At 43.2% G+C, this 14,060-nt stretch overlaps 3 protein-coding genes and 1 long non-coding RNA gene across 9 annotated transcripts; 2 read left to right on the top strand and 2 right to left on the bottom strand.

Moving 5' to 3' along the window:
* Nucleotides 1-893: 893 nt before the first annotated feature.
* LOC105561967 (cleft lip and palate transmembrane protein 1-like protein) lies at nt 894-3,926 on the top strand. Of its 4 annotated transcripts, none has more exons than XM_012012389.1 (9): nt 894-1,278; nt 1,346-1,637; nt 1,710-1,824; nt 1,894-2,120; nt 2,213-2,498; nt 2,570-2,758; nt 2,836-3,044; nt 3,103-3,354; nt 3,693-3,926. In XM_012012389.1, the coding sequence occupies exons 2-9, from the start codon at nt 1,384-1,386 to the stop codon at nt 3,784-3,786; spliced, it is 1,626 nt and encodes a 541-aa protein (XP_011867779.1). In that variant the 5' UTR covers nt 894-1,278; nt 1,346-1,383; the 3' UTR covers nt 3,787-3,926. The 4 variants fall into 4 exon arrangements, with proteins under 4 accessions (XP_011867779.1, XP_011867778.1, XP_011867777.1 ...); XM_012012388.1 differs by having other exon boundaries at nt 894-1,270; XM_012012387.1 differs by having other exon boundaries at nt 894-1,247.
* A 105-nt stretch (nt 3,927-4,031) lies between these two features.
* On the top strand, nt 4,032-10,378 carry LOC105561966. The gene is made up of 19 exons (XM_012012386.1): nt 4,032-4,225; nt 4,515-4,683; nt 4,811-4,968; nt 5,043-5,181; nt 5,261-5,441; nt 5,517-5,627; nt 5,714-5,938; nt 6,160-6,293; nt 6,370-6,498; nt 6,557-6,920; nt 7,001-7,273; nt 7,343-7,493; nt 7,620-8,159; nt 8,241-8,543; nt 8,642-9,031; nt 9,157-9,482; nt 9,569-9,653; nt 9,803-10,109; nt 10,216-10,378. Exons 2-19 carry the CDS (start codon nt 4,578-4,580, stop codon nt 10,263-10,265), a joined length of 3,972 nt encoding a protein of 1,323 aa, XP_011867776.1. The 5' UTR covers nt 4,032-4,225; nt 4,515-4,577; the 3' UTR covers nt 10,266-10,378.
* On the bottom strand, nt 8,742-9,480 carry LOC105561965. Of its 2 annotated transcripts, none has more exons than XR_001008934.1 (3): nt 9,401-9,480; nt 9,076-9,261; nt 8,742-8,824 (listed from the first exon to the last, which is right to left on the bottom strand). It is a non-coding gene; the product is annotated as an uncharacterized LOC105561965 (long non-coding RNA). The 2 variants fall into 2 exon arrangements; XR_001008935.1 differs by lacking the exon at nt 8,742-8,824 and adding an exon at nt 8,915-8,998.
* LOC105561964 (exocyst complex component 2) lies at nt 10,143-14,051 on the bottom strand. Of its 2 annotated transcripts, none has more exons than XM_012012385.1 (11): nt 13,856-14,051; nt 13,477-13,777; nt 13,202-13,397; nt 12,638-13,139; nt 12,342-12,565; nt 12,039-12,223; nt 11,858-11,972; nt 11,508-11,786; nt 11,090-11,416; nt 10,836-11,020; nt 10,143-10,743 (listed from the first exon to the last, which is right to left on the bottom strand). In XM_012012385.1, exons 1-11 carry the CDS (start codon nt 13,962-13,964, stop codon nt 10,557-10,559), a joined length of 2,610 nt encoding a protein of 869 aa, XP_011867775.1. In that variant the 5' UTR covers nt 13,965-14,051; the 3' UTR covers nt 10,143-10,556. The 2 variants fall into 2 exon arrangements, with proteins under 2 accessions (XP_011867775.1, XP_011867774.1); XM_012012384.1 differs by having other exon boundaries at nt 10,143-10,746.
* Nucleotides 14,052-14,060: the final 9 nt, after the last annotated feature.

Consider the following 14,060-nt stretch of genomic DNA (forward strand, 5'->3'; position numbering starts at 1 on the left):
TAAATTTTTAATATTCCACGAAATTTGGTCCATAATTGTATATTATTTCTCGGCAAGCGATCGATACGTTATAATTTTTCCTTGTCATTTTACCCAGTGATTCGTGCATTACTTTGAGCTTTTAATTTCAAAGTGAAAAAAACCTATTAAAGCACGACGTGAGAGAGATTCATCCGAGATCGATCGTTAAAGAGGTATTAACGTTCAACCTATTTATCGCACTTCTACTTTAAGTCACGACAAATCACCGCAGAAATCAACAAGATTACGGATCGCGACAATTAATTAAACGTGATTGATAAATGTTAATAACTCTCGTAGGAGACGATCGCTGATTAGTTGAGCGCTCGGTAAATTCCAACGATTAAACTCGAGAAATTTGTTCAGCACGACGTGAGAGAGATTTATTCCAAGTTTGATCGAATTGAAGAAAGGTATCGCCCGTGGATTATCGAAATGGAAATAATTCCCTTGTCGCATTTCTACTTCAAATTACGCGTAAAACATTCATCTCGACATCTCGGTCTATGGCGCTACGTCATTTCTACGGCGCTCAGTGAAGCAATAGCTGTCACGTCGTACGCAAAATCATTTAGCTGACTCAAAATTACTCCTTCGATATAATTGCTTTACTATTGTTCCGTATGGTCATATCACCGGTAAAGTTAGTCATACCGACACTTTTTTCTATTTGTTTGTGCAAAAAACGCGTTGAATGGGTTTAATTTTCCAAGTAATTACCGCTTTAGAAAACTGGCGCGAATTGACGAAAAATGGCGGGCCAATCACAGGGCGCTTCCTTATGTCCCTGGTCCACAAAGTTGCTTTAAGTAAGCTGTAAGAAATTGACCAATCACATACATTTATTGCACAGCTCTTATTTTAAGTAAGATTGTAGACCAGGGGATATATATAATATATTTAGACCGAGGGTCTTTAGGCAGAGGGTAGAACTCTGCTTTGTGCCATTTCGTTCTCTCTTGTTGACGAAACAGAGTTTGTCTGCTGAAATGAAGGCATACGCTCGGTCTAGGTATATAATATGTCTATGAGCGAGACTCCGGTTCCTCCGATTAAAGGGTATGAGTATGTATACATACACGTAAGTGCAAGCACGTAGCGGGCCAATGAACTGTCGGTGACATAGTGCGCGCGGTAACTGTTAGTGCTGGTACTCTGTATGAAAATCATTGGTGGGATCAGGTGGGACTCCGGTACCACTGGTGCCACTGGTGGTGAATGAACTGGTCAGTACCGGTGGTAGCCGCAGGTAGCCGAGTACTGCATTTCTCGTAGACCACGCTGCTAAACTCAAACGCACATAATGTTGTAATGTCTTTTCTAGTACACGTGGATCAACGTGGATACCCATAGCCCATCGAGATGCAGTGGCCCTCGTTCAGCGTTATTCTTTCCGAGATATTTCTCGCGTATATCGTCTACTCGATATACACCCTGTCTCTGCTCTTTGTGTCGCCGGCCTGCGAAGATGGCAAGCCGTGCCTCGAGTCATACCTGAGCGAACGGCCAAGGTTGGATCTGTACATGTACAGCTCTGTCAGGAGAAGTCCCGCCAGCAGAGACACCAATCTCGTCTACTCGACGCAAAACTTTGATTACGATCAAACGCAAATCATGTGAGCATCTCTTGCTGTCATCTGCTCTGCGGAGCAGGATACTAAGGATCTAACGAATGTACTTTGTTGCAGTCCAGTAATACTCACTGTGCCAGCTGAGACACGCCGAAATGGAACGTTATTCTTGCACATATTACTGACGCCTCCATCAGTGAAACGGGACAGGACGTTTGTTGATTTACAAAAAGTAATGCGACACTTTTGCTCGACGCTCCTATCTGTTCTGTATTACACGCAATATTCCATCTCTTTATAGGATATATTTACCTCATATACCGCCATTAAAATGACACAATACACAGTACCTGAGGCAGAAGCATTCAAGTTGTTGGACGACAAGAGCCAAGGTGCGAAGAAAGTTAATGGCCAGGTGGCCATACGTCCACTCTCGCATATGAAAAGTCGCGTGACTTTTACAATAATGACGGACAACGTAACGCTTCCTATATACGGTGTACCCGCCGAGCTCGTAAACCATATAAAGTATACAAATGTTTAGCGCACAAAGTAACTCAAAGTAGGGCGGAGTAGCGTATGGTGTGTCAACAATGTGCCACCTCGCTTGTTTGTTGCAGAATAATTGGCAAACGGGCGTTCTTGCCGATTGTTAATTGCGATTTCTTACAAACGCGGCATCGAGACCTCAAGCGGATCACCCCGCAAAATTACACGATGAACGTCGCGGTAGAATATTCGCCCGTGTCTCTAGGAAAGTTGAGATTGGTGCTGCACGTGCAGGCAACCATGGAGAATCTAAAGAATCTCGGCTTCTCCGACAAGGATATCGATGAAGTAAAGGGCATCTTTGCCGACACCAACATCTACCTACTGGCTGGTACATTCTTCATCGCGGCTGTACACGTGAGTACAAGTACAGATCTTACGCAAGCTGAAAGAGAGGAGAGAAACGGCGCCAATCTTCCCTGTTGCAGTTGTTGTTTGATTTTCTCGCTATTAAAAATGATGTCAGCTTTTGGCGGAAGAAGAGTAATCTCATAGGCCTGAGCAAATGGACCGTCATATGGCGAGCGTTCAGTCAGTCGGTCATTTTCCTTTATCTCTGCGATGAAGGTTCTTCCTTACTCGTTCTCATTCCGACCGGTATCAGCACTGTTATCGAGGTGTGTCTTGTGCAACATGTTTACTCTTGTTACATTTGCCGAATAATTGCGAGCGGAATACATTTTCTTGCCGACAGCTGTGGAAATTTAAAAAAATGTCGAGAGTCCAATTGATCAGCAGTGGTAGCATCTTGCCAAGAATTAAGTTTAAAACCGATGGCATTGATGCAGCAGAGATGAAAACTAGAGAGTTTGATGCCGAGAGTATGCGTTATCTAAGTTATTTGTTGTATCCACTAGTTATCATTGGTGCAATCTACTCGTTATTGTATCAGCCGCATAAAAGGTAAAACACTTTTCTCTCGGACACATATCGAGTCAACCAAATTGTTTTCATTTTACAGCTGGTATTCTTGGAGCATAAATTCTTTAGTGAATGGAGTTTACGCATTTGGATTCCTTTTTATGCTGCCGCAGTTGTTTGTTAACTACAAATTGAAGTCCGTCGCGCATCTGCCATGGAGAGCGTTCATGTACAAAGCTTTTAACACATTCATCGACGATGTGTTTGCTTTCATTATAACAATGCCGACTGCGCACAGAATAGCGTGTTTCAGAGATGACGCCGTTTTTCTCATTTATCTATATCAACGATGGTAAGAGAGATTATCGTTCGTTCAACTCGAAATTCGTGCCGAGTGCCACTGAAATATCCCCATTCGAGATTAACTTGTGAATAGATGTACCAAACTGCACAACTCTCAAACGGTTCCTTCTTTTAACGGAATTCCCCCCCCCCCTTTTTATTATTTCTATCCGATCATCGTAACTGGAAGCAAAGCTACCACGTCACCAGTTCTTGGAAGGGCCTAAACTAAACCCATCTCGTTTGAAAACTGCTTACTCGTTCAGTGGTATTCGGCGCATTCGCGTTACGTCCGTCATGGAATATTTTAGAACGTAAAAAGAAAACGTTTGTCAACACTGCCCGCAGGTTATACCCGGTGGATAAGTCACGTATGGATACCGATACAATTACAGAAGAAGCTGTTGATTTCGGCAACAATACAAACAAAAAAACAAATTAAGAATTTTATTGTTTACTGTTATTGTTTGTCTTTGTTATCTAGAAACTGTCGTAATAGCATGTTGAAACGTTATTACGTGCTGACAAACAGTATTTATATCGCTAATGTGAAAATTTACCCAATACACGCATATACATATATACAATTGTTACAAAAAATCTTGTCAACTTTTTTAATCACCTAGAGAGCACCGTTGTAATTTTTAAGTCTTTTCGGGTTTTTTTTTTAATAATCGAACACTGACTTTGCAATAAACTTGTAATCGATGCGATAATATTATCTATAATGTTCTCGGCGTGCGACGCGCTCAACTACCAGAGTGTGACAAAGGACTCGTAGAGAGAAATATGACAAACGCAGCAGGAAAAAATGAAATAACGGCACATTCCTTGTTCGGACCCTCATTTGCAGGTGTAATATGTCATCAGGCTACTTCTAGGTACGATTGCATTTGATACGTGCGTAAGAAAATACTTTGACTGTGTAGCTTGATAACGAGAGACCTTGAATCATTTAAATCGAATCTAACGCGATAACACGTCAGTGTTTCGATATCCACTGATATAATAGGAGAGAAACAGTTGGGGAGAAGTCTTCTCCCTACATAAATGGTAGCGCGTATATACACACATGTGTGTAACGTGTGCGTGCGTGCGTGCGCGCACGTGTGAGTGCGTACGTACGTACATACGTATGTATGTATATATGTATATATATATTCTTTGCAGCGTAAACGGAAAATTCATATTGCAAACTGCAATACTTGTGCCACGTTGTATACAGGATAAATAATGGCGTACATTATGTGTGTGATACAAATTATGATCCCAATAATTCTTTCTATATGGATTTATCTCTGGTTCATAAAAAAGCAGCTCTCGCATTACCTGGGTTTAGGTAAGACGGTCAAGGCAAATAAGTTATATAACTTGGTCTTTCCTTATTTTGTATCAGAATCAGAATGATATATAAAAGCTTACTCTGAACCGACTTGGTGAAATGATGCATTAATGTGTTCCGACAGATGTACAGTTTTTCCTAAAGCGATGGTGGGCTCTTTTGTGCATCTCGAAGGAGAAGAAAGCAGAGAAAAGTAAACTGAAAGTCAGCGACCCGATGTATAATATAAAGAAGATTTTGAAACCACGCTCGGATAATCCAAAAATTATTATGGACGAGAACGTAAGTAAGGCAATATTTACGAGTAGATGAATAGAATAGAAATGAATGTCCAAACACACTTGTGTATGACGCAGAGCTGCGATAACATATCCTTCTATGGTACTGACCAAAATGGCAATTCGCTGTTTGTTAAAATGGACCACAGAGGATATCATACGGTAGAACTGATGTTGCAAGTGACCCTATCGGACGGCCGAGTCTACGTGCTACCCGGTAAAATTCACTCGACACAAATAATGCACGTAACGCAAAATATACTGCACTCGCTAATGAGTGCGTTTCGAATGCGCAGATTATCCCGATACAGTTACGACGGAGAGTACAGGCCAAAAGTGGTCAGCATCGGGCCTAAAGATCGAGTCGTTGGAACCGCGACAACGTTGGAGAATCACATACAATGGCTTCCTCCGAAATCAATGCCGAGGTGACATATCCGATAACGACAATGTGGAACATATTCGTCTAAATTTTGTGTGAGTAAATTAAGAGTGGCGAAAATGTGAAAAGAGGTGCGTAATTGGTGGCTCGATTGATAACTGATTTTGCAGCTTTGTCGGCAAGCCTCGAGCGTTGGAATGGCCAGGCGACTGGAGTACTTGTTTGCACGCGGATGCTTTGGCACGAGACCCATGGAAGAGTCCTGATTGGATGCACAAAATGTAAAAGTTAACAAGAATCAATGTAGCCATGTTTCAACTTACCTTAGGTCTAAGCTTTCTTTCTCTCATTCTGTTCGACATTGCAGTAAATCAATAGATTACACCGGTTTCGATCTATGGGGATCCATTATCGGGCAGATAACGTTGAAAGATTCAAGTCCGAGTGCATTTTATTTACGAGGACTTTGCCAGCGACGATGGGGTAAACGCGAATCTTATCAATTTCATCGAACTGTCACATTTTATGGCGTGACACGACATGGAGCGATGTATTATCTTGGTGCGAGCAGTACCAAGCATAGCTTTTCACAGTAAGACAAACAATATAGTAATATATTCTGACAACATGGCGAGATAAGATATCGCCGCGTTACGTTTGATAAAACTCTAACGTCTTAGTATTTAAACACCCATTTAGCCTCCTCCAAGTATTACGATAAGTATTACAAGGCGTCACATGGGGAGTTTTGTACAAGTAACGATGTATATATTTGTTTTCTTCAATCAATCGTGAAACGAAATTTCGATGCAGCATGCAATTTGGACATCTCGAGCAAGTCGGAGGGACAATAACCGGAATCGATTGGACCGACCTGAAACTGAGCGACTTCGAAACAGGGGATACGGCTCCCACGGGGAGAGAGCATCACGAGATTGCATTTGCAGGTTCTTATGCTGACGGCACGAGACGAGTATGTTGTTGACATTCGCATAACATTCGCTGTTGTTTATCATTTCTCAGCGGCTGGAAAGCAATACAGCTCCGTTATCGATTACTCGAGCAAGGCAATAACTTGTTACAATGGTCAGCCATTGTCTACCTGGACTTGTACCACACGTAATTTGCGTGTACAACTGAACGGCAGCACAGGTACGTTGGCCTAACGACTCGCCAGTAATTCAGTCGTGAACGTCTCTCAAATGTACAGGTTTTGGATTGATGATTACGTGCTACCCGTATATCGGCTCGAGGCAAGCAAGCACCAAACTTGGAAATGCAAAAATTCAACATATCACGCGACCCGATACGTTTGCCCAAAAAGATAAATACATTCTACACTTTGCTGACAAACAGTGTCAAAATGAAGGCGTCGTCGGAGGAAAGGGATATTCTCTCGCGACTCTGACGTCTATTGTCACCGATGAGTTTGCGGTACCGAGAGGCTTCTGCGTAACGAGCCTCGCCCTGGAACGACAATTGCAACATCACGAACATCTGCAAAACTTGATCACCGACGTTATAGATATTAGCCGTTGCAAGGAGAAGGAGGGTCTCGAAAGCTGCTGCCAAAGGTAGTAACATCTCGTAAAAAAAAGAAAGAGAAAAAGAGAAAATTGTCAAATGATTGATAAGCCAAACTCTCGTTTCTCAGGGCGGTGTCTATTATTCAGAGTACCCCTGTCGAAGAGGAAATTGCAAAAGCGATATTACAGAGTTTGAAGGAATTAGATTCGTCTGCGAGTGAAAGAGATACGCATGTCCGACGTTACGCCGTAAGATCGAGCGCGATTGGAGAAGACAGCGAGGAGACTTCAGCTGCTGGTCAAAACTCGACCTATTTAGGTGTAAAGGATGCGAATGACGTTATTAGATGCGTCGCTAAATGCTGGGCAAGCCTGTTCTCGTATCAAAGCGTCGCGTACAGGTATCTAAACTCGTTTGCAACGTCGTGTTGAATCTCTACCATTCGTATGATATTTTTGATCGATTGCAGACGGCAGAGTGGACTACCGATTAAAGCAACGATGGGTGTTTGCATTCAGAGAATGGTCGACGCAGAAGCGGCTGGCGTAATGTTCACTAGACACCCCACGACCGGAGATCCGTCCAGCATTGTCATTACGGCCAATTACGGTTTAGGAGAGGTCACTAGAAATACCGTACCACTTTGTAGGATATAATAGCGGCTTACAAAACTATTTCAACAGTTTTTCGTAATTACATTTCGCACACACTTGTCCCCGTGTAACATCTTTTCTCTACTTTTACAGTCGGTAGTGTCAGGAAAAGTCGAGCCTGATACTTTGACGATTCGTAGAAAGTGGGACAACACCTTGAGCGTAGATGCGTGCGTGGTGGGAAATAAGGGGCAAAAGATCTCGCTCGGCGACGATGGAGTAACTACGAGCGCTCTAGGTGAACGGGAGACCAAGAGAATTTCGATATCCGATACAATCGCTCTGCGATTAGCTAAAATAGGGTTGGATTTGGAATCGCTCTTTGGGTCTGCTCGAGATGTGGAATGGGCGGTAATCGGCGAGCGGATCTATCTGTTGCAAGCACGGCCTATCACAACCCTGAGCGCATGGACCGATTTCGAGATAATGCACGAGTTAGACTCGGGAGTACCTTGTGACGTCGATTTTATGTCCTTTGCCAACGTCGGGGAGGTGCTGCCATATCCCATTACTCCTCTGTCGAGCTCCACGGTGATGAAAGTGTTGAATCTGTCGCTTGCTGCGAAATTTAACAAGTTGGATTGTAATTACCTTCATATGGTCGGTATGAGGTGCGCGATAAATTACTTGGATGTAAGTATAATTCAATGGACTTGGACCTCTTTCAGCGTCTCTTGTTTACGTGATATCTCTCTTTCTACTCTTTCTTCTCAGGCAGCCTTACAAAATGTTAGTAAGGAGATAACAATGGCGAACAAAATGCTAGATCTAGCCATATGTGGACGTGTAGTAACGACACCCAAAATGCACAAGACAGCGATAGAAAAGTATGGTATCATGAGCAAATGGCAGAGCATATACATGTTATACGAAACGTTCAAATTTGCCTGGATAAATGACGCAACGGTGAAAAGAACACTCGATATATTTAACAAATATGTTCTGAACGCTAACGAATTTGACACACCTCACGATTTGTACAACAGCTTAAATAACAAGTATGGGGAGATCTTCCTAGTAAGTTGTCACGAATGTCCAAAAGTCCAAGTGAACATTATTCAACTACGCCCTAACTTAATTAACATCATCAAGTTCATGACATTCGTGTATCCCAGTTAGGAAGAGGCCACAACATGGCGTCCCTGGTGAGCGTATCCTACCAGATGATGGCAATGTCGCTTTTAACAAGCGGAAACGAGGAGTTTACGTCCCATCATCTTGCGGACATTGCCGTCCTGCTGAGTTCGTGCGTCAACGTTATCAGTACCGAAGTGCCGATAGCCCTCGGCAAAATAGCGCTATGCATAAAAAAGAACGGCAAAGCTGATGAGTTTGGTAGAGTCGAGACCGCGAATGCTATGGACTGGTTGAAATTAAATTGTCCTCCAGCCATGGAAAAACTACAAGCTTTTCTCGACACGCACGGTCACAGATGTGTTCAGGAATTAGATTTCTTCATGGAGCCTTGGGTGCTTAAACCCGATAGTATCATCAATACGATTCAGGTATGGTAATAAAACAATTATTTACAAAGAGCATTAAAACTTACCGTTTTAAATGGTAACAACGTTGTGGTTTATATATATTTACATGTTCCCTATTGTACATATATATATTTTTTTTCCTTCAGGCACTAGCAACGTCCATCGAAGGGAATTACGTGAGTAAAACGCTAAGCGTGCAGGAAACCATAGCATCTTTGAAGACGCCCATATCATCGTTTTTGAAGCTGCTTCTGCGAAAAGTAATACCCTTGTGTCGTAAGGCTGTCACATTGAGAGAAATGACAAAGAACGTAACTATATCTGCTGTGCATACACTGAGATTAGCCTACAGACGACTTGGTGCTTTGATGGTTGCGGAGAGTTACATACCTGATGAACAACTCATATTTTTCCTGACGCATCCAGAGATCGGGCAACTCTTGAAGAATCATAATCCGACACTCGTACGAAAGTAATATTCATTATAATTTTCCATTAGTTTGTATTCTTCCTCTGTGTCGCAACACTTGTTATACGATCCGATTTGAAATCTTTCAGAGCACTACGTAGAAGAAGGATTTATCAGCAATTGGGAAAACTCGAGTATCCGGAATTCAGTATCGGCATGCCCGTGCCAATACAGGTTTGTTGTAAATGTAGAGTCGAGTCGCTTGTACCTTCGTCTACTCTATTAGCTAGAAAAGTTTCATCATTTTTTTTTCAATTTCTATATCCAGTTAGTTCCATTAACCTTTTCATGTCTCTATCCCTGAGATTTACTCTTTATCACAGAAGACTCTCGACGTCTCGCCCAAAGGCAGATGTACGAAGATAAAGATCGAAGGTACTTCAGTTTGCGGCGGTTCTGTGAAAGGCAGAGCGTGTGTGATAACCGACTTGTCCGAAGCGAAAACTATACAGCATGGAGATATTTTGATAACATATTGCACCGATATTGGTTGGAGTCCATATTTCCCGTTATTAGGTGGAATTGTAACGGAGTTGGGTGGCCTTATAAGTCATGGCGCCGTTGTAGCGAGAGAATACGGTCTACCTTGCATCGTTAATGCTAAAGGCGCTAGTCAAGCTTTTCGAACGGGTGAGGTTTCTCATATTGCGCCGTATAAAAACATTTACGCCATCTGAGATTTCTTTTATTACCGCTAATCTTTTTGTTTTCACAATAAAGCGTTCTTCCGTTTCAGGTGACAAAGTGTTGCTAGCCGCAGACATTGGCACATTAGAATTGCTGTAAAAGCTCAACTACTCAACTCGATAAAGGCGATGGAGACAGATTTCGTTATTGCATTGTAATTGCAAATGATTTTTATAAAAAGGCGAGAAAATAAAACATATTAGCGAATGAAAGTCTATTTTGCAATGGTCATTATGGCTGCAATTAAACGGAAGTTTTGCGAGCTTGTCGGTGATTCGATATTCCACATCCATTGTACAATAATCTACCGCAATGTACATACATAAACATGATGGAATTTGTTTTCAATTACAACGTCCCCGTAGTTATTACGCACTTTGTCGATATGAATCACACAGTGGTAACGCGTTCGGGATCTGCTGTTAAATAACGAACATTTTCCATTGCCTCACTGGCAAGACACGACAGCTGCAGTCGCATGCAAGTTGTGACTTTTGACAAAAGAGCATCTATCCTCATGCGATCTTCCTTGGTGACGGGCTGAGGTATAGCGTCTAGAGCTTCCTCGAAAAAGCTTCTGCTTGAAAGAGAGAGAGAGAGATGAATTGAAATTGCAACAGGTTCAACGAAACGATACTCAATTTTTCCATATCTTTTATCAACTTTTACCTAGCTCTGCCTGTGCTGTAAGCTTGCAGGGCGTTTCTCAAGAGTATTATATCCGTTCGTGCTTGAACAATTCCAGCCGGACGAAATTGCGTAACGCACGACATGAGACGCGCAAGTTCCTCCGCTATGGTCTCTATAATGTGGGACAGAATCCGTTGTAACAGAGCTGGTGCGACTCGGCGTACCTGCGAGAGACATAGCAAACAATAGAGATAGAGAGCCAAGAGTGTGCTGCCATGCTACTGGATCATTACCTCTGCGTGTACCGCAATTAGATTGGCCAATATTTCTTGGGCGTACGGCTTGAGATGGGTCGGTTCCGTATCAAAGTCCCATTCCAAACCGCCTAAATACATACTAGGCTCTATCGTACCGACGAGTGGATCGCAACGGCGTTCTAGATACGCGTCCAGAACGGCGATATCCAGCGTCTCCAATTGTGTCCAATCAGAGTTCCAGCCGACCGCGGTGGATAATTCTGGGTAGCCTTGTGCCTTGAGAGCATCTCCGATTCTTGGTAGAACGATATTTAGCGTGTACCGTATATTGCTCAACGAGATTAACAGACACTGCTCCCATGTCTGATAAGAAATTTATACAGACTATTGTACAGACTACTGTATTACTGTGTTAACTGTATAAGCGCATGGAAGCTCTGAATTGATCGCTTACTGGCCCTTGATGCCTGTTGGTTTTGTTTTTGTAGCCAGAAGGTGAGCCAATCAATTGCGAAACTGGCGGTTCGTCGTTATCCATAGCTTCCTCGCAGCCGCTAAACGCCAATTGTTGTAGACACCGTGCGAACGATACGAATAATGTCTTGATGGTATTGTGATAGAGAGCCTGATGATCCGGATTATCGAAGAGAGGTCCTTCTCTCGGACCGCAAGCAACTACCGTTTCTCGCGCATGTTTCGAGGTCGCCAAAACTACTTCCTCAAACAGGTACGGCTGTCGGCACGAAATACGTACGTAAGTGAGCAAGATCCATAATAAAATTGCAATTTTTGTATTGTATATACCAGTCTCGTAACGCCACCATCCTCGTTCAGGTATTCTATCTGCCATGTTTCCCTTCGACTCAGTGCTGCCGTGTTGTCCGCTCCTTGTTTGAAGAGAGCACGCAAGCACTGTATCCTATTATTTAATTGATATTGATACGATGTAATAAAGGTGATTCACCATTGAATGTAGTAGACATACCTTAGATCCAATATAAACGATCCAAAAATGTCGAGAGCTTCGCTAGGCAAATCCAGATGGATCAGAGATGCGTACATTTGTCTAACGCAACGTAAAATATGTAAGAGCCACTTTGCCTCTATATCGGGACTGCACAAATTCTTGATAGCTCCCATGGCATCTTGCATACTCGATAAAACTAAATTCTATCGTGGACAATGACACACATACGACGATACGTTAGATATTTACAAGACTCATAGATTCATCGAAAGCGTTCTCTACGAAAGCTAGGTAAAAAAGATGGAGCTTAAGAGTACACACTTTAAAATGACTTTGCTTTTCCACGTCTACCGCTACATGTAGCTGCCCTGTGAAATAACTTTGTCCCAATCTCCATAGATCTGGCAACTGTTCGACCACGATATCGCAAATTACTTCAACGCACAAGATTTGCGGCGGTGAGTTATCCCCGTTAGTCTTTTGCGAGCGCGAATGCTCACACACAGCATTGGCGACGCTTTTCTCTAAATAATTTGCGTGCGAAACTGAAATGTATATACAAACATGGTAAGACTTGGAACGATGTTGAAGTATTCGTAGACGGCACACACACACACCTATCGCGTCCCAAGCCGGATCACCTTCGGCGTCGAGATTGACGAGGTTTCGAATAATCTTCTTGCGCTCCTCCAAACTGAACGGCATCTCTTGTAATTTTGTCCGTAGCAACACTTTAAAATGATGGATTCTACTGTCAATTTCCTCCAATACCCTTTTAAAGACATCTACCTCGGTATTCTTAAAGAGATTCTTCACTCTGGCATAGTCGTTAATTACGAGATCATAATTGCTACGCTTAATATTCCTCTCGATGTTAATCGGCATAGAAAAGAGAAATTTGTAACGTTGCATAACAGCCAGTGCGTTACGGGTCGCGTCAGCTCTGTCCCTCCTGGCCAGTACGTCGTCAAATAATTTATTAGCCTCGGACATGGACTGCCTGATGGCTGTCTCCAATTTCTCCGTAGGATCGCTACCATAGCTCTTGATATCTGCTTCAAATTGATCCTTTAGCGACGTTATTGTGTCAAGTTGTTCCATTACCGCTCCGACATTGGCCTTATCAAGTATCACAGTGAGTCGTAACGTTGTAACGGCTATTACGTGATTGATATATTCACCTTTAAAAATGACAATTGCCCTTCCTTCTGCGAGTTGACTTTTCTTCGGAGGTAAGCCAAGCCAGCCTTCAAGTCCTCCAGAGTCGTGGCGTGATGGTGCTGCAATAAAAACCATCCTGGATGAAACTTTTCGCTGGTGAGGTCCCCACTTCCGTCTCCAAAGAGTTCAATCAGCTCGTCCTCGGGGAACTTTTTGCTTAAAAAGAGAATCAATCCAGTCTGGTTGGAAAGTAGGGAAAGTAGAGAAAGTAGAGAATGTAAAATGTAGAATTTACTCGTTGCCCTCGACGCTGAGTCCTAGAGGATCTTCCTGTTGATAGTTGGTAGGTGACAAAGCCCTTCTACCCCAGCCTAAACTCTGCATAGGTGCTTCCTCTACCCAGACTGCCGACTCCTTCATCGGGCCTATAGTCTCGTGGTAACCGCGAAACTGTACCGTCGAAGTCCCCTGTCCTCCGCTCCGGGTTGTCACTATTATATCCCCGCGGCCTTTGCAAGGCCCCGATCTCGCAATAATTTTGTTGGACGACTTCCATTCGGCCGAGAGCAGGCAGTCGCATCCGCATATTGTCAGTCCTGTGAAGCGACACATGAGCTTATTGTTTAGGTGAAAGATGCATGCTTTCCTATGTAAAATTGGACAACTTGGCTAACCTACAAGGTCCTGAGCCTTATTTCCTAAAAATTCGCCGCGCACTATCACTCGAGTGCCAGGTGGGCCTTCCTTGGGTGATATTCCGGTGACTACGGGTGGAGGTCCCATTCCATCAGCTGTGCCAGCTCGTTCAATCGCGTCGAAAATGTCCAACGATGGGTGTCGACCAGTGGGCGCTGGTTAGGTTAGGTGGGCGCTGGGGCG

The sequence above is a fragment of the Vollenhovia emeryi genome, unplaced genomic scaffold, assembly GCF_000949405.1.
Source record: "Vollenhovia emeryi isolate VEMERY1.0 unplaced genomic scaffold, V.emery_V1.0 DF939197.1, whole genome shotgun sequence".
Taxonomy (NCBI): Eukaryota; Metazoa; Arthropoda; class Insecta; order Hymenoptera; family Formicidae; genus Vollenhovia; species Vollenhovia emeryi.

Coding starts and splice junctions, on each gene's coding strand:
- LOC105561967 (XM_012012389.1), top strand. CDS start 1,384: ATGCAGTGGCCCTCGTTCAGCGTTATTCTTTCCGAGATATTTCTCGCG. Junction 2,759..2,835: donor GTATCAGCACTGTTATCGAG/GTGTGTCTTGTG, acceptor TCTTGCCGACAG/CTGTGGAAATTTAAAAAAAT. Junction 3,045..3,102: donor TTGTATCAGCCGCATAAAAG/GTAAAACACTTT, acceptor TTCATTTTACAG/CTGGTATTCTTGGAGCATAA.
- LOC105561966 (XM_012012386.1), top strand. CDS start 4,578: ATGGCGTACATTATGTGTGTGATACAAATTATGATCCCAATAATTCTT. Junction 8,544..8,641: donor AGTATGGGGAGATCTTCCTA/GTAAGTTGTCAC, acceptor CGTGTATCCCAG/TTAGGAAGAGGCCACAACAT. Junction 9,032..9,156: donor GTATCATCAATACGATTCAG/GTATGGTAATAA, acceptor TTTTTCCTTCAG/GCACTAGCAACGTCCATCGA.
- LOC105561964 (XM_012012384.1), bottom strand. CDS start 13,964: ATGGGACCTCCACCCGTAGTCACCGGAATATCACCCAAGGAAGGCCCA. Junction 13,778..13,855: donor TAAGGCTCAGGACCTTGTAG/GTTAGCCAAGTT, acceptor GTCGCTTCACAG/GACTGACAATATGCGGATGC. Junction 12,224..12,341: donor AAAAGCAAAGTCATTTTAAA/GTGTGTACTCTT, acceptor TGTCCACGATAG/AATTTAGTTTTATCGAGTAT.